The following is a 26840-nucleotide window of genomic DNA, read 5'->3' on the forward strand; positions in this document are numbered from 1 at the left end:
AGATAAAGAGCATGCACCAGACGTTCTCGTTCGACTCACTCACGACATCATCACGTGTTAGCTTATTAATGTGATTAATATCCATTTTCGGTTAGGTTATTATATGGTGCTGACTTGTACACGATAGCTTGCCCACGCTCTCGACCGGCTCTCTCTTCCATCCATACACTCTTCGAGTTCATACCTGTTGGCTACATTTAGTTCACTGGACGTCTTACTGTCAAGACGGAAGACAAAAAAAAGCTTCTCTCCACAGATCCGTTTCATCACCTCCTTAGAGACATGAGTTTTTGTACTGAATTGACACTGGAGCGCCTTACACTATATACAACAGTTAGTTTATTGCTACTGTGTAGTATATGCCGGACGGGTGAGTACAAAACTTTTCTTAGCGTTTGGTTACATTCTATCTTTTTGGAAGAGAACCATTTCAAACTGGAATAGTATAGACTTTCACACTTTCAAGGCATAATCATTAATATTGTTACCATGTAGTGTTGGGTGTTTAACATCGTTGTAACTCTTCCTCTGCGTACAATTACTTAATGATCAAAGTAAAAGGAAATATTCTCATGACGGTATTTATTTATGGTATCTCAACACAATACTTATACGGGTTTGTGATTTTAAATTGTCCGTATAAAAAAACGTTACAATTTTTGTTAGCGTCACAATCCACTCAAATCTATTTGAAGTCAGAACAAAATGATTCACCTTTTGTGAAACTACCGTGAACAAACCCATCAGATTCTAATTATTACTGAAACATTTCTCGTTAAAGTTTGAACCAATTAAAGTCAACGTCACTTTCGCAAAATAACTATTAATTTGACGTCCTGGCCTCTTGCACACTGGACATCAACGCGAGTACGTTACTGGTATTAATTAATCCGTAACATTTTGAGACATTGACAGACGTGTTAATAGTATAGGCCTAACAACCACTTGACAAAATTTGGTATAATGCATGTACAGGGGCGAAATAAACAGAAGAAATGTTAAAGGAGAGTAATGAGTTTCTCAGTTTGTTGTTAGAGACCATCTAAAATCGCAAGGCACACTTAGCTGATTTGGGCTGTCGACCCAAATCAATTGTCACCGGGGCACATTGCCGGCCACCTTCTCCTGGGGCTGAAACAGGGTTACTCCTTAAAGGGTCTATATAACCTTTGTAGCAAAAAAAACCCCACAATGTCCACAGATTTACGCTAAACTTACACAGTTTGAAGATAATGATAGTAGAAAGCTTCCCTGTAAATATTACGTGCTGAGGTGCTGTAGGTTTTGGGAAATGAGTAAAACAATGTCATGAAAATAATTTTCGTCTCATGAGACGAAAATTATTTTAATCATTTACAAAAGTATTTTCAGGACATTGTTTTACTCATGTCTCACAAACTACAGCACCTCAGTAAGTAAGATTTGAAGGGAAGCTTTCCACTATCATTATCTTCAAACCCTGTAAGTTTAATGTAAATCTATATATGGACATTTTAAAAAAGTACCCAAATCCTTTAAACAGTTCATAAGGATGTACGCCAAGACGTACCTCCATCTAATTAAGTATCATAGAGTCGTACATAATATGTGAACTGCTGGTACGACAATTAATTGGAACTACCACTTTCTGTGGAGGGGTAATCCAAGATCGAATTTGTTCTAAAAAAAATGTTTCACGAATTAACAATCAATACGTTCAACTATGAACTAACTTTCATTCGTGGTTTGACCAAAGCTCTTTATGGTAACGTTATTTGGTAAAGAACCTCATATCCAATGAAAGGCATGAAAAAAACTATTGACTGTTTTTGAAGGAGTTTCGACCAAATAATGATTGCTTTTCTATTAAAAGAGTTTCGAAAAAAACAAAATATCTCGGCTATACTTATTATCAAAGCTAAAATCCCCGCCCATACTTTATTTGTATTAGTAAGTAGCGTATGAGTAGGTATTCACATTCGAACTGGGGAAAATCACAAAATGTATAGACAAAAGATACCCTTTTGGGTGAAGGTTCAGTAGGTTATAGTGTGTACAAACCAATGGGGATTGTTGCCAAAAAGTCAGGAGTAAAAAAACCAAAAGAATTACCTTTTAAGACGCTGGACACTATTGGTAATTGTCAAAGACCAGTCTTCTCACTTGGTGTATCTCAACATATGCATAAATGAACAAACCTGTGAAAATTTGAGCTCAATCCGTCATCGAAGTTGCGAGACAACAATGTATGAAAAAACACCCTTGTCACACGAAGTTGTGTGCTTTCAGATGCTTGATTTCGAGACCTCAAATTCTAAATCTGAGGCCTCGAAATAAAATTCATAGAAACTATACTTCTTTCTGGGAAAACTACATTACTTCAGAGGGAGCCGTTTCTCACAATGTTTTATATTATCACCAGCTCCCCGTTAATACTCGTTACCAAGTAAGGTTTTATGCTAATAATTGTTTTGAGTAATTACCAATCCCTAGTGTCCACTGCCTTTAAAACTTGTTTTGTAAATTCTGCAAGCCGCCTTGAGTTCCCATGCAATAAAAAACACCCCTAGTACAAACAACACACAACTTAATTTTCAAATAGAATGTATAGATAGGAAGAAAGAACCAGAAGTAATTTATTTTGTTCTGGACGCAGTTCGTTACCCTGATCAAAATCCAGATATTATTTCCACTAAGAGAACAAAAACATCTGGTTTCAATTTTGGGCCACTTCTTCAGATCTTGGATCACCTCCAGCTTCCTTCAGAACCTCCTTCACATCCTGAAATACTAGACTTCGCTGTTGTCTTTGTCTATTTATGGATCCAATATCCATTTAAATCTCCTCTATATACACATCATCGCAGAGAAAAGACTTGTTTGTATTAAACGCTCCGGAATATAGATACGTCCCATTACGCCATCTTAAATAAATTTGTCACAATCTCATATAATAGCATTTTTTTTTATAACTTTAAAATTAGAATCGGACATTCAGAGAATGCAAAGTTGGCACAAGTTGTGTCCAGTGGACAAATATTTCCTCTTACAATTTAACCCGTCTATAAGAAGGGATGGGTTGAAAAGACGGGCTGCAGCCAACCGGTTTTTTTTTTCTCAAAAACTATTACCTAATTTGTCATAATATGGATTCAAAGCAGTGGACACTATTGGTAATTATCAAAGACTAGCCTTCACAGTTGGTGTATCTCAACATATGCAAAAAAATAACTAACCTGTGAAAATTTGAGCTCAATCGGTCATCGAAGTTGCGAGATATTAATGAAAGAAAAAACACCGTTGCCACACGAAGTTACGTGCGTTTAGATGGTTGATTTCGAGACCTCAAGTTCTAAATCTGAGGTCTCGAAATCAAATTCGTGGAAAATTGCTTCTTTGTCGAAAACTATGGCACTTCAGAGGGAGCCGTTTCTCACAATGTTTTATACCATCAACCTCTCCCCATTACTCGTCACCAAGAAAGGTTTTATTCTAATAATTATTTTGAGTAATTACCAATAGTGTCCACTGCCTTTAACAAAATAACGTATTAAAAATGCTAGATCCCATATTTGGCCGATTTTTCAATTTTGAAATGGCTTCATTTTACTCGAGAAATAATTTAATGCTTTCACTAAAGGTATTTTACGAACATACCTGCTAAAGATGAGTCTCAGTTAGATAACAATTTACGGGTCGTGCACTATTTAAATATGGTTTATTTATTTACACTTATATCCCGCAGTTGGCACGTATGTATTTTGTGGATTGTTCTCATTTTGAAAAAGGCATCCTAAGTAAAGGTTGAACAATTTTTTTAAAGAATAGAAAAGTAACACAAAATGTTTCGGCAAAAAATCCGGCGATGCAAGTTTTAAACTTACATTTACTACTGGAAATTTTGGTGTAAAACAGAACGTAATATATTAAGGAACGTTTTCTACCACCATTATCTTCGAACCGTGTAAGTTTAATGTAAATCTGTGGGCATGTGTGTTTGGTATTCTTCAAAAGGTACCAAAATCCTTTAAAAAACACTATAGAGAATACTTGCTACATTACAACTCTATTTACATTTTGTGTCATTTGATATGAAACATTGTGCATTAAGTGGCGACATTCTGCTTTTTGTTTTCGATATAATCGAAGGCTGACGTGCTTGAACGTTCAATGACTTGTTACACTTAAGTCCCTTCTGCACGTATCCATAAATTACAACCCCTCCTAGTGGTTTCCAAATGGCATTAAAAATAAGAGATATCTCCTTTTTGTTGTCCACAAACATTGGACGTCGCTGCCGCCTACTTTTGTTTCTAAAGACACATGGACACATTTGGCAATTGTCAAAGACCAGTCTTCTCACTTGGTGTATCTCAACATAATGCACAAGATAACAAACCTGTGGAAATTTGAACTCAATCGCCGTCGAAGTTGCGATATAACAATGGAAGAAAAAACACCCTTGTCACACGAAGTTGTGTGCTTTCAGATGCTTGATTTCGAGACCTCAAGTTCTAAGTCTAAAGTCTCGAAATCAAAGTTGTGGACAATTAATTCTTTCTCGAAGACTACGTTACTTCAGAGGGAGCCGTTTCTTGCAATGTTTTGTACTGTCAACAGCTCTCAGTTGCTCATTACCAAGTAAGTTTGTGATGTTATAACAGTGATAACCAATAGTGTCCAGTGCCTTTAAAGGCGGAAATCTGAAACTTCAACTAGAAAAGAGTAAAATATGTCAGCAGGCGGTACTGAAAATGTCACTGTCCGTTTTGCTGATTGAAAACGAAGTCATTATTGTTAAAGGAAGGCCTGAGGTTGTTAACAACGACAGAAAGTCTGTGTAACTTCCCACATAATGATCCGTTAGCGCTCTTTATAGGCTGGGGTTAATATTTCTATAAAACATATGTAATGAAAAATATAAAATATCAATCCAAAAAGTCAAATGAAACAGGTGAAGAAACAAAGGGTAAGTAGACAAATACTTAAATACAAAAAAAAAAACAGGTGCAAATTGATAACCAAATAAAATAACAACGAACTAACTTAATAATAACGCTGAAAAATAACTTAAATTAAATTTGTTTACTGTAAAACTGAGATATGTGGAAGCCTGCAAAACAAACTAAAAACTAAATAAAAAATGAATAAATAAATAAATATATAAAATACAGTTAAAGATAATAAACAGTAATAATATTTAAAACATGCAAACAAACCCTTTATGAGAATTAACATTAAATACAAATCTATAAACAAACCTAACAAAACAGTAACAAATTACAAACAATAGCTTGGAATAATTATTTTAGATGCTATAAATAGCATCGAGGGGAAACATGTGTTTTATGCGAAAATCCACTTTATAACTACCGTATAAACACACACGGACTTGGACCCCATCAACTTAATGGTTTGTTTGTGTCAACTTGATTCATGCGATTATTGGTGTAAAGTGCTTTCAAGCCACTGTACACTATTGGGGAAGTTCCACCCTTCTTTATATCACGTAGGACTAAGTTATGTGCACATCTTTGAACAATAATATACTTCCACTATTACAAATTTTATGCACACTGACTCTTAAAGACACTAGACACTATTTGTAGTTACTCACAATTAATGATAGCGTAAACATTTACTTTGTAATGCGCAATAAAGCTATTGCTGAAGGAGGTTATTTCTCTCTCAATATCTGAAAGCACACATTCGGCAACAGAGGTGTTTTTTGCTTTCTTTGTTCTCTTGCAACTTAGATGACCTAAGTCAAAATGTTTACAGATTTTGTGTTTTGTGTAGGGATAGGCCTACACGTGAGAATACTGGTCTTGGACAACCACCAAAGGTGTCCGGGGTCGATTTCACAAAGAGTTAGGACTGGTCCTAACTTTGGGCTAGTCTTACGAGATATGAAAAACGTATAAGGCTAGTCCTAAGTAGGACTAACTCGAGATAAGACTAGTCTTAACTCTTTGTGAGATCCATCTTGTGCCTTTAGCATGTGTTCGTTGTGCTTAGGCAGTGTTCTTCATGAGTTGGCGCATCCATTGATCAAAATTGCTTTTAATTTTCACATCAACATGGGTCACCACGTGCGCCCAAAATGTTTTGATCACATTTTATTATTGACCCAATTCACCCAGTGACGTCGTCAGCTAAATATAAAACGTGATTGCGCCATTTTGATAGTTCACGTGTCAACCTCGCTCCCATTGGCAATGCGCCGTATCTTGTCCCCTCCTAAAAACAGCGAGTGCGTGCTGTGAGAGGTAAAATGGCGTGGCGAGATCGTTCACCCATGAAAATGAGGCTTTTCCCGCGTGTTTATAGACGCTGGTCACATGGAGGGCCGAATGTTTAGAACAACATTCAATCGTGTTAACAGATGTTGTGACACAATTCAACATTTGCATAAAGTGTATTCAACCCAAGCAGCCATACTCTTTACTCATCGTGCAACTTGACTCCAATGCCAATGTATGACGTCAGAGAGAGGCGTCTATAACCTTCCAAAACGAGCTTTAATAAGCCATTTGCGTGCTAGAGGTGAATATTGTCTGGTACAATGACGTGGTTGATCACAGGTTACCACTTAAATTTGAATTCCCAGAATATAGACAGTTGCTATAATTATGTCACAGGGGCAATCTTTTGCGTAGTTACGGAAGAGACGGTGAACACCCATCTCAACTCTGAATGGATGTGTTTACCCCAATAGTACCGTGGGTTTGCTTATATGGAGGTTGCTATGGAAAGGCTTGCCCCTAAACATATGACATAGAAACTGCGTTTATAGTCAGAGGAATTCAACGGCATTCGGTACATGCGGCCAAGTCAGTCATTATAACAGACATTGTTTGAATATTACTGTAATAATTTCATGTGCCAATACCGTTGACGATGCACCTTATAATCGCAATCATTAATTGAATGCAATGCAAACAAATTAGATTCAACGTTTATGCCAATAGAACATAATTGTGATTACAGCTTTCTCGCTGAATTAATCTTCAGCTCTCACCAATTATTGCCTATGGCACTTTTTACGATGCACTTGACATATATTGTATTACACCGCAGTGTAAACCTTTTAACTTTTCGTGGACATCAGTGCCGAGAAGAATTGCAAGTTATGTTGGTCGTAAGTGTGACGTAGCTCACTGTAAGCTGCGCCAAATTATATGAATTCATTAAGCTATAAATATAGTGTTTCTTTCTTTGTGAATTAGTTTTGTTAGTCATTGAAAGGGCGCCGCCACTGTTGGGAACGAATGTCGGTGTGAGTGTAATTTATTTCCTTAATTTGTTTTAGTAAAATGTTAACTTAAAGATACTGGATACTACTGGTAATTGTCAAAAACTAGTCTTCACAGTTGGTGTATCTCAACATATGCATAAAATAACAAACCAGTGAAAATTTGAGCTCAATCGGTCATCGAACTTGCGAGATAATAATGAAAGAAAAAACACCCTTGTCACACGAAGTTGTGTGCTTTCAGATGCTTGATTTCGAGACTTCAATTTCTAAACTTGAGGTCACGAAATCAAATTTGTGGAAAATTACTTATTTCTCGAAAACTATGTCACTTCAGAAGGAGCGGTTTCGCACAATGTGTTTTACTATCAACCTCACCCCATTACTCGTAATCAAGAAAGGTTTTATGATAATAATAATTTTGAGTAATTACCAATAGTGTCTACTGCCTTTAAACTCAATTTATGTATTTATTTATTTATTTATACATACATTTGTTTTTATGAAATCATATATATGTAAGATCACGGGGATGAATCATACAAAAGGCAGTTTGTTCCGCGTTCTCACCAAAATCGATCAATATTTTGTTCACTTTTGAATAAACTGTGCACTGAAAAGAAAAGGTCAATGAACAAGACACCCTTTAATTCGCCATTGCTTATCGCATTGTTATGATTTCGTTCTGGTCGGCTCCCAAATCGGAAGTCTTCATTATACCGTCAAAAATACAATATCATTTTTTCATTTGTTAAACATGCAGAGTCTCAACTCACGACAGCTGAAATAATTGAGAAAACGTGTTGACAGTGATACAGCCTCAGAGTTAAGATGCATCTATTAGGCCTACCAGGCATGACAGTTGCATTAAACAACAACATTGTTTTAAATCGAACAAGACATCTCTAGGTCAAACTTCCTGGAAACAACCGCGTGTCAACAAAAATGGCGGGCATAGTGAGGTTTTGTTGTAATTGTTACGTCACTTTAGCCACACATTGTAGTGCGCGTTGCTCGAATTCCATAGGCCTGCAAGTACCAAAACTGCTGAGCACAGAATAGTATTACTTAGCAGAACCAGACACCTTACAATAAGTTTGCATTATTGTGGCTGGTGCCCAACTCATTTTTAGCTTTTGAAAAGAAATTTGCCAAGAAGTATTTTCAGGTCGAGAAGGCGTGGTTAAGTTTATTCATTTGGTAACAAGAACCCCCGTGTATACGTGGGCCGTGCCCGGCCTCTGCTTTTCTTTAGGAGAAAAGATTTGTTTTAAATGAAATGACAATTCTGTGTAGCGCAAACTCAAGTCGGAAAATAGAGGGGCAAGGCTCTTGGGGCGGGTGCGATCCGCCCCTGCCCCATTCTCTCGCCGCGTTTGATACGTCAAAATGATTTTGAGGGTAAAACTGCGGGGTGATTGGTAGGAAGTGAGAGTACATATAACTATTGTGTTTATGTTAAGTCGTATGACGAGGTGTTGGTACGTGGATATGTGGTCAGACATTTTTCATTGCTTCTGTCTGATGCGTGGGCCGGCAAGGAAGCCAGAAATCGACCCCAAAACCCACGAATCCAATAAAGATAGAGAGTGTCGGCAATTTTGCTTTTTACCTGTACTTTAAAATTGCCAATGTCGTTGTGCTTTTCAATGGGGAATTTTTTGTTCTTCTAAAACGATTCAAAAAAGGGAAACCGTACTAAAATAAAATCATGACACATCTTCGTACTAAAATAAAATCATGACACATCTTTGAAGATGGCAATCCCAATACCAGGACAAAATTGCGAACCGGCGTGGGGACAGAACTACACCATTGTGTTCTTTGGCGATTACAAAACAGTCATTATTGGTTTTCCCGCCCAAGTGATTTTGTTTGCTCCGGTGCAGCCCACTTCACGAAACACTCCACGCTCATCTAAAACGTGTCAAATTACGTACTCGAGTAGAGGCGAGCCTGTCTTTTCACCTCCCACGCTGTTGGCCACAGTCCTTCCGCCGCGCCGGTCCTGGCCAACCATGGACCCCTTGAACCGCTTTAAACCAGAAACAAACAAACCTATTAGATAGCTTAAGAGAAGTTCATTTTACCGTCAGACGATCATCTAGAATCTTTACACCTTCCGGAGAATGTCTGCCCGGCAATAGAACCAATCTGGAACAATTGGTACCCTAACAAGATCGCGTGCCATTTTCACCCAAATCCTCTTTTTCTGTTTTCGGGTTTTACTTTCTCTTTCTTTACACCTCCCCATTCTCTGTATCGAGTGGGCAGCTTCTTAAAGGACGCCAGGTTTAGGAAAGTGAAAGTCTTTATTTTGAGAACAAGATGGATGGTGGATTCTCAAGATATTCCTACGTCACGTGCGTCAGGTGGCCATTTCTCGGTGGTGAAGTGGAAATGAGATATGTAAGTCACGCATGGATTTAGCAACCAGATTGGGTCAAGAGCGGGTGAAGAAATAACAAGCCATCGTAACGATATATCCTTACAAGTCCTACATTAACCCATTAATCTACCCGCAAGTGGGACACCCTCGTTCAAGCCTTGGTTTTTTTCTTCTTGTTCTTTTGATTTTTTTTCTTCATGCAACTTACATTTTTCCTTGGATCTCTTGAGCTTGTATCGGCTTACTCGGGAAGGGTTCGCTTCGTTGGAAAATTGCGTGCATCTTAAAAAACAGCCATAATAACACTGGTCATTGACTGCCGGCTCAGGTGTTTGCAAAACAAAAACACCTTGTGTTAAAAGATTAAGTGCTAAAAAGCCCAACCGTGTACGCGCCCTCGTTTTCGAGATTGTGATCAGCTTGCCCATTGTCCAATTGCCGATGAGTACTCTTGGCGTAAAAGGGTTTCTAATTTGACCTCCCATCTTTAAAGGCACTGGACACTGTTCGTAATTACTCAAAATAATTGTTAGCATAAAAACTTACCTGGTAACGAGCAAAAGAGAGCTGTTGATAGTATGAAACATTGCTAACGCTCTTAACATAACCAAGTACACTTATCGACACGAAAAGGGGTTCGCCCCGGTGTGGCTGATTTGACTGGCAGCATATTGCACAACAGCACCTTGTAAACCATTGCATGGTGCTATGTGTAAAATGAGTAGGTCTCTTAGTTCAAACGTAGTCCCACATTCCTTGCAGTAAAATACTGAATGTTAAAGGGCATTGCGCGTCACTGAGTGACGGTTTTGCGCGCTATATAAGTGCGCCGGATACGTTAATCTGAGGGTCGCAGGTTAAAGTCCCGCGCTAGGTATGTTTCTTTGTTCAACCCAAGATTTGGTGAACAATTTACACAGTCAGTTTCCCGTGTGGCTTATTCTTCGACAAAGCAAATGTACACTATTTAATTTTGTTATGTTTTATGTATAAATGTTTTTTTTATTAAAGGCAGTGGACACTATTGGTAATTACTCAAAATAGTTATTATCATAAAACCTTACTTGATAACAAGCAATGGGGAGAGGTTAATAGTATAACACATTGTGAGAAACGGCTCCTCTGAAGTGACGTAGTTTTCGAGAAAGAAATGATTTTCCACGAATTTGATTTCGAGACCTCAGATTTAGAATTTGAGGTCTCGAAATCAAGCATCTGAAAGCACACAGATTCGTGTGACAAGGGTGTTTTTTTCTTTCATTATTATCTCGCAAGTTCGACGACCGATTGAGCTCAAATTTTCACAGGTTTGTTATTTTATGCATATGTTGAGATACAACAAGTGAGAAGACTGATCTTTGACAATTACCAATAGTGTCCACTGTCTTTAATATATCGCTGTAAGTATCTGTTTAGAAGATTTGTTGTTTGGCATTAAAGGTATTTTCCACGAGGGTGTCTATACCAGTTGACACCATCAAGGACTTAATGGCACCATAGACACCTTTGGTAATTGTCATTGGCCAGTATTTTCACTTGGTGTATCCCAACTCATGCGAAAATAACAACCCTGTGAAAATCTGAACTCAATTGGTCATCAAACTTGCAGAACAAATTAATAATGAAAGAAAAAACACCATTGTTGCACAAATTTGTGGGCTTTCAGATGCCTAAGAAGGTTTTCCAAACGTAAGCGACAACTATCTCTTTCTCAAAAAGTACGTTACTTCACAGGGAGCCATTTTTCACAGTATTGTATACCATCAACAACTCTTCATTGCTCGTTACCAAGTAAGTTTTTATGCTAACAATTATCTTGAGTACTTACCAATAATTTCCAGTGCCTATAACGGCCATATGCCTCCCAGGGTCCACTCAACTAAACACCAAATACTGGAGAAGCCCCAAAGGACAAACGCAGCGGAAAGTCACCTTCCTGTTTTAGACATCAGAAGTGGGTCGCTTCCGCAGAGGTCACCCGTTCTCATATTATTATTACTATAAGGATAGAAGGAACAAAGATGTAATAATAAAGACAAATGGATACGACGAACTATTCCTAGCCGTAAGACAATATGATATTAACGGCAGTGGACACTATTGGTAAGTACTCAAAATAATAGTTGTTAGCATAAAACATTTCTTGGTGACGAGTAATGGGGAGAGGTTGATGGTATAAAACATTGTGAGAAACGGCTCCCTCTGAAGTGCCATAGTTTTCGAGAAAGAAGTAATTTTTCACGAATTTGATTTCGAGACCTCAGATTTAGAAGTTGAGGTCTCAAAATCAACCATCTATACGCACACAACTTTGTGTGACAAGGGTGTTTTTTTCTTTCATTATTATCTCCCAGCTTTGGTGACCGATTGAGCTCAAATTTCCACAGGTGTGTTATTTTATGCATATGTTGAGATACACCAACTGTGAAGGCTAGTCTTTGACAATTATCAATAGTGTCTACTGGCTTTAACATACCTTATTGAAATATCAAACTGTTTTTGTCAATCTTTTGGATGTAGGTCATTATGGAATTGGGTTATGAATTAGGCCTGTATAACAATATTATGTAAATCTCTAATAAACAGCACGCAATTTCATACCCCAAGGGTCCGGTCAAAATAGACAATTGAGATAATTTAAAGCGGAACCGTTTAAAATGGTTTAATACGACGTGGATACAGAGTATGTTTGTTAGTTTTTCACCCCGAGGAATTGTGCCTGCCTCTTTTTTTGGCACTCAGAGTAAAATTCCACCCATGCTTCAATTACTTTTGCACGCAACCATACCCACCTGCGAATATCTTATTATACCGCGTAAACAGCAGGGCCAAATTCATTAGCAGAAAATGCTGCTTAAAAAATCCCTGCTCAGCAATAATTAGCAGGACACCAGTCACAAGTTGACAAAGTAGTACATGTGACATGGTTTATTGGCTTGTAACCATTATTCTGGTAAGCATAATTTTGTTTTACTTGGCTTATTTTGGTGCTTATAGGCACTGGACACCTTTGGTAGTTATCAAAGACCAGAACCCAATTTCATAGAGCTGCTTAAGCCAAAAAATTGCTTAAGCACAAAAATAGCTCGCTTGTTTTACAGATGTTACTGGCCAAAATGTCATGCCATAATGATTGTGACTTTAGCTGTTGTTTACATATCATAACAATTGAGTGGAGTCTTAGCGGGTAATCTAATTTTACTAAGCAATGATTTTTTTTGCTTAAGCAAAATTGTGTGCTTAAGCAGCTCTATGAAATTGGGCCTTCTCACTTGGTGTATCTCAACTATTATGCATAAAATAACAAACCTGTGAAACTTTGAACTCGATTGGTTGTCGAAGTTGCGAGAGAACAATGGAAGAAAAAACACCCTTGTCGCACAAGTTGTGTTCATTCAGATGCCTTGAGTTCGAGACCTCAGCTGATTGGAGACCAAGGACAAAACAAAAAAGGGAAAATAAAAGGACTACGTAGGGAAATTCTTAAGACCTGGATGCTCCACAAGGCATTTGTGTACAAAGTCAATGGGAAGATCTACAGTACAGGGACAATGGAAAGAACAAAAATTGTCTCTCCAGGGATGCAAAAAGGGGAATGTGTGCTCTTATTTTGTTTTAGTTCAAATATTTTAGTGAACAATTTCGTGTACGCGTTCAGTGGTTGCAATCGAATAAGGCTACAGTGATTATTAATGTTGTATACATTTATTTTCTAATTAAAGGGGGGATTACCTTCGCGTAAACTATACAATCAAAAGTCAGATTTTCTCTGCTGGCTGATACGCGGCGCCTCGGAAACTATTTTTTTTGTAGTGGGAAATTTAGTTCCGGATCATCAAGCTCCCAGGGTTTTTTTGCGGAAAGAAACCCTTTTTATATCAATGATTTCACCAAAAAAACCCAAAAAAAAACAACACAAGTTTTACAAACCTTAAACATTGCCCGGGCTTCGTCCGCGACAAAACAAAACCTATCCCCATTTAGAACACATAATGCTATTGTTGCACCTGGTTACATCCCGATACGATACAAAATAAAAATACTAACATCATTTATAATGCACACATATCCACCCCAAGTGATTCTCAACGTGCCTTGAGCTATCACGTTAAACATAGAACAAAACAACGTTATTTGCATCAGATTGTGAAATGATTAGACACTAGGTAAATTTTGTTCTGAATGATCCATGTGTTTCACCAAGTGGTATAACCTAAACTAAAAGTAACAAATTGTTCACCCTAGAAGCAACCCCCACCCCTACCCCCTCCTCCCAACCCAACGTGGGGGTGGATTGGAGAGTGAGTCTGTCTTTCGTCCACTGCCCACACATCATACACGCACATTAATCGCATCATAAAAGGTGGCTTTCTGATTTTATATTTCCCCCCTTTTTCTCGGAGCTAATTCCTGATGAAAGTCGTCCATAACTACTTCCCTTGTATGTAACATTAAATCCACACAATAATGCAGTAATGTGGGAGGGTACTTTTACACTCTATGTCACCCCATTACTGGTGTGTCGATCATTAACCGAATTCGGCTACCGTATTACGGTTTGCATGTTCCAATAGCATTACTATTTTAAAAGATGGGGAAGATTGATGTCGTGCTATATTTAGATGTGTAAGCTATAATGTTTTTAAAAAAATGGTTTTAGTAGCTCAATTTTATAGTTGAAGACGGAGCGGTATCTGACCCGAGTTAATTTGAGTGGTAGGGTTTAGGCCTTATAGGCGAAGTAGCTGACACAATGAATGATACAGTTACGTTATTTACTTAAAAGGTGAAGTAACTATATTTTAACTATTAAATGCAAGATTGCAAGTAAGATTGGGTATGTACCCGTGTGCTTGTTTTGTAATAGACGTGGATAATAAAATTGTTGTGATGCAATGCCTAATCACTGGGATTAGTGGTCGTCGACTATTATAGTCTGGTCCCCTGACCATAGATTCCTTGACGTCTCTTGTTAAAAATTCGGCAGAGCCTAGTCGGAGATTTTGGGGTCTGGGAACCAGACTACGACTATTAGGGGTAAGGCGCCCTCAAGAGGTTTAGTCAGTCGCAAGCTGCGAGCGCGAATTAATCTGACGACTCACTTCAGTCTCGTGAATAACCATGAAGATTGTTATTGAAGGAAGAGGTTGGCAGACATTTTAAAGCTATTGCTAGGCGCCAAAACCAAAATGAAAACACACAATATGAGCTAACTGGTCATAGACTCCATCTGGAAAAAGAGGCCCTGTCCTTCAGAGAAATATGGGCCGTTCACAAAGTCAGCAACCACAGGAGGCATGTGACTATGGTTCAACATTTGTAGAATGCAGTGTTCTTCAAAACCTTTGAATGGGATTAAATTGGTATGGGATTTTCCCATGAATTATTACTAGAAAAGGTTGTGGGTTGCAGTAAAATACTCATGACGTTGGGACATGATTCGTTCACTACTTATTGTAGAGTGCATAACCATGAGTCGCGGGGTGATTCTTAAGGTATATCCCATATCTACATATACATATATCAAAGTGTCCAGCGAGGGTGGATCTGTTCGCTTAACCCTACTGCTCATCGAAGGCCAGTGGCAATACACTCGGGGAAACCAGTACACCCTAGTGCCACTCCAGATAACGCACAAAGATACCGTTTCCTCGATCTCTCGCACCGTCTACGGCCTCCCAGTCACCGGATGCGTCTTGACGCAGTTTCCGCAACCTTGAATCATTTATAAGGGATGAGGGGAAAGAAAGGGTCGGACATGATTCTACAGACAGTAATTAGGCTGAACTTTCGTTGAACGAAGGCAGGGGTCATGACCAGGGGGCGAGGGGCCATGGGCGATGTTTTGTCACTGCTCAGTTGTGGTGGAACCATAAAAGGGTGTTGTTTGTTTGCGATGGATTTCGCAATGGAGATCATAATGAATAATGCATGTTTTCAGCTGTTGTTGTCAGTATCACTAGCTCTGATCGCAAGGAGGTGGCAGGCGCGTTCCTTGTCGCGTGTATTGCTAAGGGCTGATCTAGCGCTTGCTATTGTAAAAAATTATTGTGTGGGCCCGAGAGTGTGGAGAGCAACGTGCTCAAAGGCACTGGACACTATTGGTAGTAACTCAAAATACTTGTTTGGGAGCAATGGAGAGCTGTTGATAGTACAAAACATTGTGAGAAACAGCTCCATCTGAAGTAACGTAGTTTTTGAGAAAGAAGTAATTTCTCACTCAATGACTTCAGGCCTGAAGCCTTTTATTAGGCACATTATAAGAAGCACACAAATTTGCGCACAAAGTTTTTTTTTTTTTCATCAATCTCTGTGCAACTGCCATTACCATATTGAGTTCAGCTTTTCACATAATTGTTATTCATACACAAAGTGAGAATACTGGTCTTTGACAGTTACCGAAGGTGTCCAGTGCCTTAAAAAAAATTGTTTTTCCGCAACACAAAATTTACTGGTCATAATGTAGGTCTACAAACTTTACGGTAAAAAAAAATGAGCATCACTGCTGGTTTGGTGAATCACGCACATGCCAAAAGTTCAGCCCCTATGGTACACGTGGCAAGAAAGGTTTACACTGCCTCATATCTCTTTCACGACGAAATCCCTCGCAAACAGCGCCCCTATTGGTTGTGCCGTCATTGAGTAAGTGGGGGAGGGGGATATAATTTTTCGCTCGTCCCCAGCGGCCAGTCTACAGCATACAATGCGCTGGGGAAGAGCGACGGGGATATATCAAACGGGAGTGGGTCGCTTCAACATTGATAACATAACATAAACGGTATCAAAGAATTAGTTTTACAATAATATGGTTGCCTTGAGGTATCTCATCAAAATTCCTCTTCGCTAATTCTTAAGCGATTATAATAATCCCACATTATAGTACTTTAAAATGCCAATTGCTGTATAGACAGAAACAAAATAACCAATATTTATTTAAAGGTTTGCGGGCTTTCAGAAACATTTCTTTCTTTACTTTTAAATTATGATATGGTATTTAAACGCATGGTGCGTTGGTGGATAGCAGGTGATGTTTGTCTTTCAAACTATAGTTGATGAGATTTTGCGGCAGGCTCTTTTTTTATTCCTGTAACCGAAAAAGCATCCTCTATATTTAATGGGCATTATTGATAGCTTTCCTCTTGGGGTTTCATAATTGATGTAAAAAATGCACAATGGTTAAAGGGTATATGTACTTTTTGTAGGACAAAAAACACAATGTTCACAGATTTACACTAAACTTACAGTTTTAAGATAATGATAGTAGAAAGCTTCCCTGAAAATATTACGTGCTGAGGTGCTGTAGTTGTGGGGAAATGAGTAAAACAATGTCATGAAAATAATGTTCGTCTCATGAGACGTAAATATAAGCATTTACAAACGTATTTTCATGACATTGTTTTACTCATTTCTCAAAAACTACAGCACCTTAGTAAATAATACTTGAAGGGAAGCTTTCCACTATCATTATCTTCAAACCCTGTAAGTTTAATGTAAATCTATGGACATTTTGAAAAAGTACCCAAATCCTTTAAAGGCACGGCCGTCGATTTCACCAAATCCTTCTTAAATTTTGATATTTAGGCCTTAGGAAGCATGTGTTCAATACCCATTATACTTAGGACGCATTGAAACAATCTTAAGTTAGGACGGGTAACTCATCCTAACTCAGGATAGGACAAATCCTAGCGGGGCTCACTTGGTGTATCCCAACATATGCATAAAATAACAAACTTGTGAACATTTTGACTAAATTGGTCATCGAAGTTGCAAGAGAATTGAAAAAAAAAACTTAACTCTTTTAATAATTTGATTGAGAAATTGCCGGTTGTACAAAAAAAAAGCGTTTCCTTTCAGATGCTAAAAAAATCTTCAGACCTGAAGTCTTTTAATATTTTGAGTGAGAATAACCTCTCACTCAAAACTAAGTTATTTCAGAGCGAGCTGTTTTTCACAATGTTTTTAACTATCATCATCTCTCTATTTGCTTGTTACGAACAAAGTTTTGTGCTAAAAACTATTTTAAGTAATTACCAATCGAGTGCTTTCAAATGGCAACTAAACAAATCAAAACAAAATATGATTTGGAAATGTACCCAGACTACCCACACACTCCCGGATGGGAGCCCAGTCCTCAACCCACGCACAGTGCATCAGGACGAGGCAAAGTACGTATACAAAGTCCTTAATCGCATACTCATGAATTAAGATCGAGTATTTAACAGTATTGTTTTTCGTTGTTTTTGGTTTTATCAGATGCAACAGAACATTTTGTCAGTCAACCGATGGATTTGTACGAAGGTATGTATAAATGCAAATATATAAATATATATATATGTATTTTTTTTTACAGTATCTCATAAATAGTCAAAAGCAATATTTCTATCTCTGTGGAATTACAGTATTGGATTATATCTTGATTGGGAACGATGTAAATCTGGTGATTATGCTGATCCTTATCCTGATTGCTTTCAAGTGCAATGCCACACTAGTGGGAAATGTAATATTTGAATAACGATTTGAATGCCAAGAGACTTTAGTGTGAGTGTCTTTAAAAAAATGAAAATTGCAAGTTATAAACCACAGAAGAAACTAACATTAGTTAACTTGTGGTAGAGCGTCGGCAAGTTAAACCGGATGTTGTTGGTTCAAATAGTAAATTTCTCGTAGTTCTATCCCAAATCATGCTTAGTTATAACCATTTTTTTTTTATAGGAGAAACTTAATTATGGCTCCTTTTTGGAAAGAGCAATTTCAACCAACCGGAGGTTGTTGGTTCAAATCCCGCTCTAGTCAATTTGTATTTGTTCAATACTTAATCCTTTGTTTTGCTATTGATCTGCATTGGTTTGATTGCCTGTCTTCATTGTTTTATGCTTATCTGTGAACTAACTCAGTGCTTGCTATGCTATTTTTTATTCTCCATGCTTGTGCCATTCACTAAAAAAAATAATTGAAAAACACGATTGTGTGAGGACATAGCGAAAGGACATAGAGAAAGGACCACGGAAGGAGTTCGAACGTCCTTACTTCAGAGGAAAAACGAGTGTCGCCGCTAATCCATTGCAGTCATAATGCTTATCCCGTCCGCTGTATGACGTCACAGTGCTGTTTCCTATGCGCTTAAGGGCTTTTCATGAAAATCGGCGTCTTTGGCAAGTTATAGTGTATCACTGCTCAACCAACAACAAATCACCTTATGACACGATTATTGAGTTTAACTCAATGTGTATGTAATCATTTCGCACTCATTAACTTTTTTACAATAAATTTACAGCAATGTCAATTTCGTTCAAGTTGATCTTTAACTACGACTCAGAGAAATAATTTATTTAACAACATGTAATTTTTTGCCAATCAGATTATGGTTTTGAAGTCGAAGAAATGCCCGACAGAAAGCCTTCATTTCCCAAAACGATACACGACAATGGAATGCTGCATCTTGTACTTCACTGTGAGTATATCATAATTGCCAAATCCAAACAAAATACCCCACCCCAACCAACGCCCTTTAAAATGTTCCATGCTACCAGCAGCTCTCTATTGCTCTCTACCAAGTACGTCTTTATGATAATTATTAGCTTGAGCAATTAAACCAATAGTGTCCCTCAGTGCCTTTAAAGGATTCGGGTACTTTTTCAAAATGTCCACAGATTTACATTAAACTTACAGGGTTTGAAGATAATGATAGTGGAAAGCTTCCCTTCAAATATTACAAACTAAGGTTGTGTAGTTTTTTAGTATGAGTCAAACAAGTCACAGAATAATTTTGGTCTCATGAGACCAAAGTTATTTTAGCATGTAAAATCCCCTTAACCAGTTATGATATTACACCAAAACCATAGCATAACTGGTTAATACGTTTTTACATGCTGAAACTGAGACGAAAATTATTACTTTTACTAATTTCTCAAAAACTACAGCACCTCAGTAAGTAAAATTTCAAGGGAAGCTTACTACTATCATAATATTCAAACTGTGTAAGTTTAATGTAAATCTGTGGACATTGTGTTTTTCGTTAGGGAAAAGTACATATACCATATGTACCGAAAAACATATTCGTTTAACATGCATTCTGCAACGCCCATTATAGATGGAATGTTATACAAACAAATACAATTTTTAATTTTATGACAGATCTTGCCGTAAAACTAATCGGTGACATACACTTGTATCACTCAGCATGACTAACCAATTAATGCTTCGCCCTTCGTCTGAGACGTTATACCGGTGGTCCCGTGTGCTGTGTTATATGGACGTCAACAAAATCAGCACTTTCGAAAACCCTTGCAGCGTGTTTTATAAATTGGGTAACAGGTTCAACATCTTCGCACCTGACTTAAAACATATTCGCCTAACATGCATGCAACCCCATAGAAGAACTGCTATACACAAAGGAAGTTTTAATTTCTTGACAGATCTTGCAGTGAAAGTAATCGGCGAGATACAGTCAGAGGGCCACATCAAGCTCAGCAAAAGACAAGGGGAGATTTTACATGAGAAGATCACCGGCTTCTATGATGAGATCCTGAAACATCCGGCACTGAACAACAATCGGATAGCCTTCAGCAAGACCAAACCTGACTTTGCCAAATACTGGCCTGAAAGTTCAGAAGACTACCCCGACAATCGGGTGAGAATAACAAATACAAATCCCTCCATCATTCAACATCTTGGCCCAATTTTAAAAAGTCTGGTAGCACAAAAACTTGCTCAGACGAACAAACTGTATCTTAGTACAAAACAATAGATTACCAGCCCGAATGCCATACAGTTACTATTGCTAATTCTCGCTAAGACAATATATTTGGTCAGCAGAATTTTCTGCAGCTTTATGAAATCGGGCACATTATGTCACCGTGGTCCAGTGGTTAGACTGCAGGACTTGCAATCACACGGTTGTGGGTTCGAGGGTGACTTCATGACGACTAGAACAAGTATTGTCGTCTAATTACTGAGTCACAAATTCTTGATTTGTGCAATTTCTGTCTATTTTCACTCGAACATTATGACGTCAATGCGGGGGTCAACCAGTACACCAAATCTATAATTTTTTGTTTACCGTTCGCACCTGTTTGATTTTTACGACTAATATTTTATAATGCTCCCAAAATTCCACGAATAATATATCAAAGAAGGTTCATGTTGATGAGAATCTGTAAGACGCCCGCAATCGTGTATAGTCTAAACATACCAAACAGACGATAAACCAACGTTACGAGAGAGAGAGGTTGGCTGTTGCCAGCTTGGTGTTTACACTCCGTTTGGAGCTGTGCCAAGTTTTCTTCACGGAAAAATCGTCAATGAATAAATACAAAATAGAATAAAAACTAAACAAACAACAGGAAAAAAAACCACAAAAAAACCCACAATTTTCAGTTACAATACTCACAATCCATTCTATCGATGCCGATGACGTCATCCACTCGGTAACCGACGAGCACAAAGCGATCAAAGCGATCCACAGAACAAAGCAATCTGAGGAAGCAGAGAACAATAGAAAAACTATTTTTTAATTTTATTTTAATGCAAGTCACCCAAAACAAGGCGTTAGCCACTCTAGGTAAAGGGCTACAAGGAAGAAAACAGAAATGCAGAAACTCAGTGGAGCTGAAAGTAGGCATTGATATTCCTCTTTAAAATAAAAAAAAAATAAACAAACATTCATTTTAAATTAATTGAAATGAACCTGTATTGGGAAGAAAGAAAGAAAGCATACAAACATTTTGAATTAATTCGGGGAAAACATTCGTGGATTTTGAATGTCAGTAAGACTTTATTGTTCGCTGAAATAGACCGGAAACGCCATATTTAAAAAACTAAAAGTGACTTTTTGAGAAGATGATTATCGTTGTTGTTTCGATACATTGATTTAACTGTCAGAGCTGACTGTCATCAAATCAAGGGGCAGTTAATGGATTTGGGTACTTTTCGTGCGACACAAAACACAAAAGTCCACAGATTTACATTAAACTTCCACGGTTTAAAGATGATGATGGTAGAATAAAGCTTCCCCTCAAATATGACTTGCTGAAAAGGTGATGTAGTTTTTGAGAAACGAGTAAAAAAAAATCACACACATTTTTTGAGATTGTACAATGGTTAAACGCGCTTCTGCTGAAAGCATTGCTCTGTGGTATTCCTTTTGTCTCTCTCAATAATTTAACGCTTGAAACTACCTTATAGATTAAACCACATTATACGGTTAATCTTCATTAAAGGCAGTGGACACTATTGGTAATTAGTCAAAATAATTATTAGCATAAAACCTTTCTTGGTGACGAGTAATGGGGAGAGATTGACGGTACAAAACATTGTGAAAAACGGCTCCCTCAGAAGTGCCATCTTTCGAGAAAGAAGTAATTTTCCACGAATTTGATTTCGAAACCACAAGTTTAGAACTTGAGGTCTCGCTAAACTTGAGGTCTCGAAATCAACCATCTAAACGCACATAACTTCGTGTGACAACGGTGTTTTTTCTTCCATTATTATCTTGCAAGTTCGATGACCGATTGAGCTCAAATTTTCACAGGTTTGTTATTTTATGCATATGTTGAGATACACCAACTGTAAAGGCTAGTCTTTGACAATTACTAATAGTGTCCACTGCCTTTAACAGCGAGGGAGGGATTCATGTCATGGTCAAAATAATGCAAAATCTACAAAACTCTTCAAAACACTGTCATAATAAGTGTCTGACAAACAATATATTTTGTCATAACATTTCTAATAACAGCGAGAAATTAAAACGTGCTGATAACTAGTCGTTTTTCCCCAATAAATGTGAGTTAACCAAAAGGTTTGAATGTCTTAGCCGAACAGCGTCCTATATACACGGATTACCGTTTTTTTAATTTTCGATTTTTTGGTGTTTTCGATCTGCATGTTTTTACGGTGGTTTGATTTCTGATTACCCCAGAGATTCTGGCCAGTTTGCAGATCTTGCGGGATTCGGGAGCTACTGCCCAAAATATACTTTTATCGAAATGAAATAATGTGATGGTATTTGCGAAGAAAGGCCAATTTTGGCAATTTCCTTTTTTCTTCTCTAGATCTTCTGGAATAAGAATGGATGAAATTACTGTTGAGAAATCATGAACCAGTTTGAGTCTCTGTGAACACAAAACTCGCCAACGAGAAAGTACAAATTGCTACGGAAAATCAAATCCCCTTGAATGGTATAGGCTCCATGACAGATTCATTTCCATTAATCAAGAACGTGGGTTTAAAATGTATAGAGATTCCAAGCAGAGCTCTACTCCTTAATTTAAAAGAGTGAAACTTTCACTCTCTTGTCCCAGTTCGCTCTTTTCAGAGTGAAAGTTAATCCGTGTCACTCTTTTTGAGTGAAATTAGAACGACCTTCACTCAAAAAGTAGGCTACCCGTTTTTCAAAAAGAGTTGTCCGCCATATGGCTCTTTGCAATAGTGGTATAAAACGAGTACTTTTTCACTCTTTTACAATAAAGAGAGTGAAAAACATAGAGTGACCTTCACTCTCAAAAGAGCGAAATTGACACCACTCGGACAAGCATTTATAGAGTAGAGCAATATTTATTATTTTCTGCTAATAGCTTACAAATCGGGACAAACACAACAACAGACGGTGATACAACAAAATGATGACAAAATGCGAGTTACTTTGTGATCACACGATGATTAGAAAAGCATCGATTTCATCCTGTGCAACCTTTTACCTCAGAAGTTGAAGTGCATTATGGGGGGAAAAAAACTACTGGGCCAAACGTACATTTTTCCCTGTTTGTAGGTTTTCAAAACGTTAAGAATTGAAGTCAAACATTGAGGTGCAAACCCCAATCAAATTTAAAATTATTTACTGTGTTAAATTTGCAAACACATTTTCGTCAGCTGTTAACGAACACCTAGAGTTTGTGTCAAGACACACTCTCAATGTCTAGTTTATTTTTCTTTCATTTCTTTTCTTGTAATGATAACCTATGAAGAAGACAGCTAGAGTTTGTGTCAAGACAAACTCTCAATGTCTAGTTTCTTTTTCTTCCTTGTCTTTTCTTTTAATGATTACCTCTGTATAGGATAAGAGGACAGCTAGAGTTTTTGTCAAGACAAACTCTCAATGTCTAGTTTCTTTTTCTTCCTTTTCTTTTCTTTCAATGATTACCTCTGTATAGGATAAGAGGACAGCTAGAGTTTTTGTCAAGACAAACTGTCAATACTAGTTTATTTGTCTTCCATTTCTTTTCTTGTCATGATAACCTATGAAGAAGACAGCTAGAGCTTTTGTCAAGACAAACTCTCAATGTCTAGTTTCTTTTCTTCCCTTTCTTTTCTTGTAATAATTACCTCTGTATAGGAGAAGAGGACAGCTAGAGTTTATGTCAATACCAACTCTCAATGTCTAGTTTCTTTTTCTTCCCTTTCTTTTCTTTTAATAATTACCTCTGTATAGGAGAAGAGGACAGCTAGAGTTTATGTCAATACCAACTCTCAATGTCTAGTTTCTTTTTCTTCCATTTCTTTTCTTGTCATGATAACCTATGAAGAAGACAGCTAGAGTTTTTGTCAAGACAAACTCTCAATGTCTAGTTTCTTTTTCTTCCCTTTCTTCTAATGTCTTCCTCTGTATAGGAGAAGAGAACAGCCAGTGGGCGCCTGACTGAGATATGCGCCAGCGATAGTGGATGGCAGGAGGAGGTCCAAGGAATCACACGAACTCACCAGGTCGTCAACCTCCATCCCGACCAGCATTTTTATGTCACAAAGTGTCGCAATAACGGAGAACGGTGCAACCACATGTCAATCAGGTATCGTCACTCAAAAGTGCACCACAAATGCAAAATATCATTTTGGTTGGTTGATTCCATGCCCTTGTTTTCTTTAAAGGCAGTGGGCACTGTAATTACTCAACATAATTATTAGCATAAAACCTTACTTGGTAACGAGTAATAGTGAGAGTATGATAGTATGAACGGCATTTGTATTCTTTACAAGTCTCTTTCACTTTTATTGTCAATCAAAACCGTTTCTATAAAGCTGTTGAGGTAAATTGTTTCGAAATGTCGCTTATCAGGCTGGCACGCGCAACATACACCCCGGGGATGAAGTGTTTCGATTAGAAATAGTGGAGGATGGGGGTGTATTGTCAAGAAAAATCTGCTTTTCTAAATTAAACATACCTTCTCATACACCCTTCATAAATTGAAAACGAGTAATGACCCGGAAAGTAATTAAAGCATGGGTTTTTAACTCGTATTCTGGTGTAAGATTGATCTCTTTCTGAGGTTATAATGACTCAGATTCCAGAAATGGGCCAGACCCCTCAGGATCTGGGTAAACTCTGACTCTGAAGGTTTTAGAGTGCAAGGCACCTTTGGTGAATGCCAAAGACCACTATTCTCACCCGATGTATCTCAACATATGCATAAAATAGCAAACCTGTGAAAATTTGAACTCAATTGGTTGCCGAAGTTGCGAGAGAACAATGGAAGAAAAACACCCTTGTCGCACAAGTGTGCTTTCAGGATGTTTGAACTCTAGATCTCAGCTTAGGTCTCGAATTCAATTCAAATATTTTAAATAATTTACACCGGACACTATTTGTAATAATTCAAAATAATTGTTAGAATAAAAACCTCATTGTTTTCTTGCAACTTTTTGCAACCAAGTGGGAACACGGGTCTTTGACATATCCCCAAGGTGTCCAGTGCAATTAAATCCATTGCATTTAAAGCCATTGGACACTTTCGGTTCATTTCATTCAACAAACCCACCCTTGTTTCCGCACGTTTCACCGTGTCATGACATTTTGTGTTTAAAATAAATCCGTAATTCTCGATATCGAGAATTGATATTGTTTTAATGTTTTCTCAAAAAGTAAAGCATTTCATGGAATAATATTTCAAGAGAAGTCTTTCACCATTACCTTCTGTAATCACTGTAAATTATTTGTAAATCTGTGAACTTTTTTTTCTGTACCGGAAGTAGTACTTTTTGTAGGACAAAAAACACAATGTATACAGATTTACACTAAACTTACACCGCGTGAAGATAATGATGGTAGAAAGCTTCCCTGAAAATATTAGTTGCTGAGGTGCTGTAGTTTTTGAGAAATGAGTAAAACAAAGTCATGAACATAATTTTCGTCTCAGTGGTCATGTAACGAAAATTATTTTAGCATGTAAAAACGTACTTTAATGACATTGTTTTGCTCATTTCTCAAAAACTACAGCACCTCAGCAACTAATATTTTAAGGTACGCTTTCTACCATCAATATCTTCAAACGGTGTAAGTTTAATATAAATCTGTGGACATTGTGTTTTGTGTTACAAAAAGTACCCAAATCCTTTAAGAGAACTTGACTGATGAAAAATAGCGTCAAACTCAACCTTAGAAGACACTACTGCTAGCCTTCATACTATATCCTCTTTAATAACAAAACAATTGCTCTTCTTTGTCATTGTTCTGCTACCCGTCCCACTACAGAATAACGTCCGAGTGTAAATCCCGTTCGTCGTGGACGATTGCTTACGTTGAAGACGACACCGTAGGAGGTTACAAGTGGGAGTGGATTGCGATAGAAACTTGCTGCAGCTGTGCTGCGAGTTACTAGCACCAGGAAAAGGTTGTTTTATCAAACAATATGGCCAGTAAAAACAACCCTAACCAAACATAATAAAGAAACGAAAACAAGAACAACATTCCTTAAAGTGCAACCTTAAAGTAAAATGCCTCAATGGGAAATGTATCTTTAAAAGGGACATATTTATTATTTTGTACAAAATAATCACGGTACTAAAGGCACGGACGTTTCTCTACTCCTCCGAATTATTTGTTGCTATTTATGACGTCAAAATACGTATCGCATTCTCGCGTTCGCAGGGAGTATGCACCGGGCTTTAGGCTTGTGTTAGTACGTAATGTGTTAATTGCGCAACTACACTTTTTCGCCTATGCATTGATATTTCTCTATAGCGCAGTTTAGGAGTTGTGATACGGGGTTTAGTAATAAGCCATTTTGAAGCATGGTGGACACAATACTACATCACTTCTAGGTTTGGATAAGTTTGTCTCAGTATAACCTCAAACCCCACAGTACACTCCTATATAGTGTCCACCATATCCAAAAAGGATTCTTGGTAAGATTTTCTGGGAAATGAGTTTTGTATTATTTTTTTGTCTCTGATTAAATTTAGACAGATGGCGCTGTTTCAAAACTAAAAATATACATAAAACATGAACTG

The 26840-nt window shown here is 37.6% G+C and overlaps 1 protein-coding gene across 1 annotated transcript; it reads left to right on the plus strand.

Moving 5' to 3' along the window:
- On the plus strand, positions 1-26813 carry LOC117291691. The gene is made up of 6 exons (XM_033773538.1): positions 1-370; positions 17877-17921; positions 18982-19074; positions 20039-20253; positions 24228-24403; positions 26083-26813. The coding sequence occupies exons 1-6, from the start codon at positions 283-285 to the stop codon at positions 26207-26209; spliced, it is 744 nt and encodes a 247-aa protein (XP_033629429.1). The 5' UTR covers positions 1-282; the 3' UTR covers positions 26210-26813.
- Positions 26814-26840: the final 27 nt, after the last annotated feature.

Source organism: Asterias rubens, chromosome 6 (genome assembly GCF_902459465.1).
Source record: "Asterias rubens chromosome 6, eAstRub1.3, whole genome shotgun sequence".
NCBI classification, from domain to species: Eukaryota; Metazoa; Echinodermata; class Asteroidea; order Forcipulatida; family Asteriidae; genus Asterias; species Asterias rubens.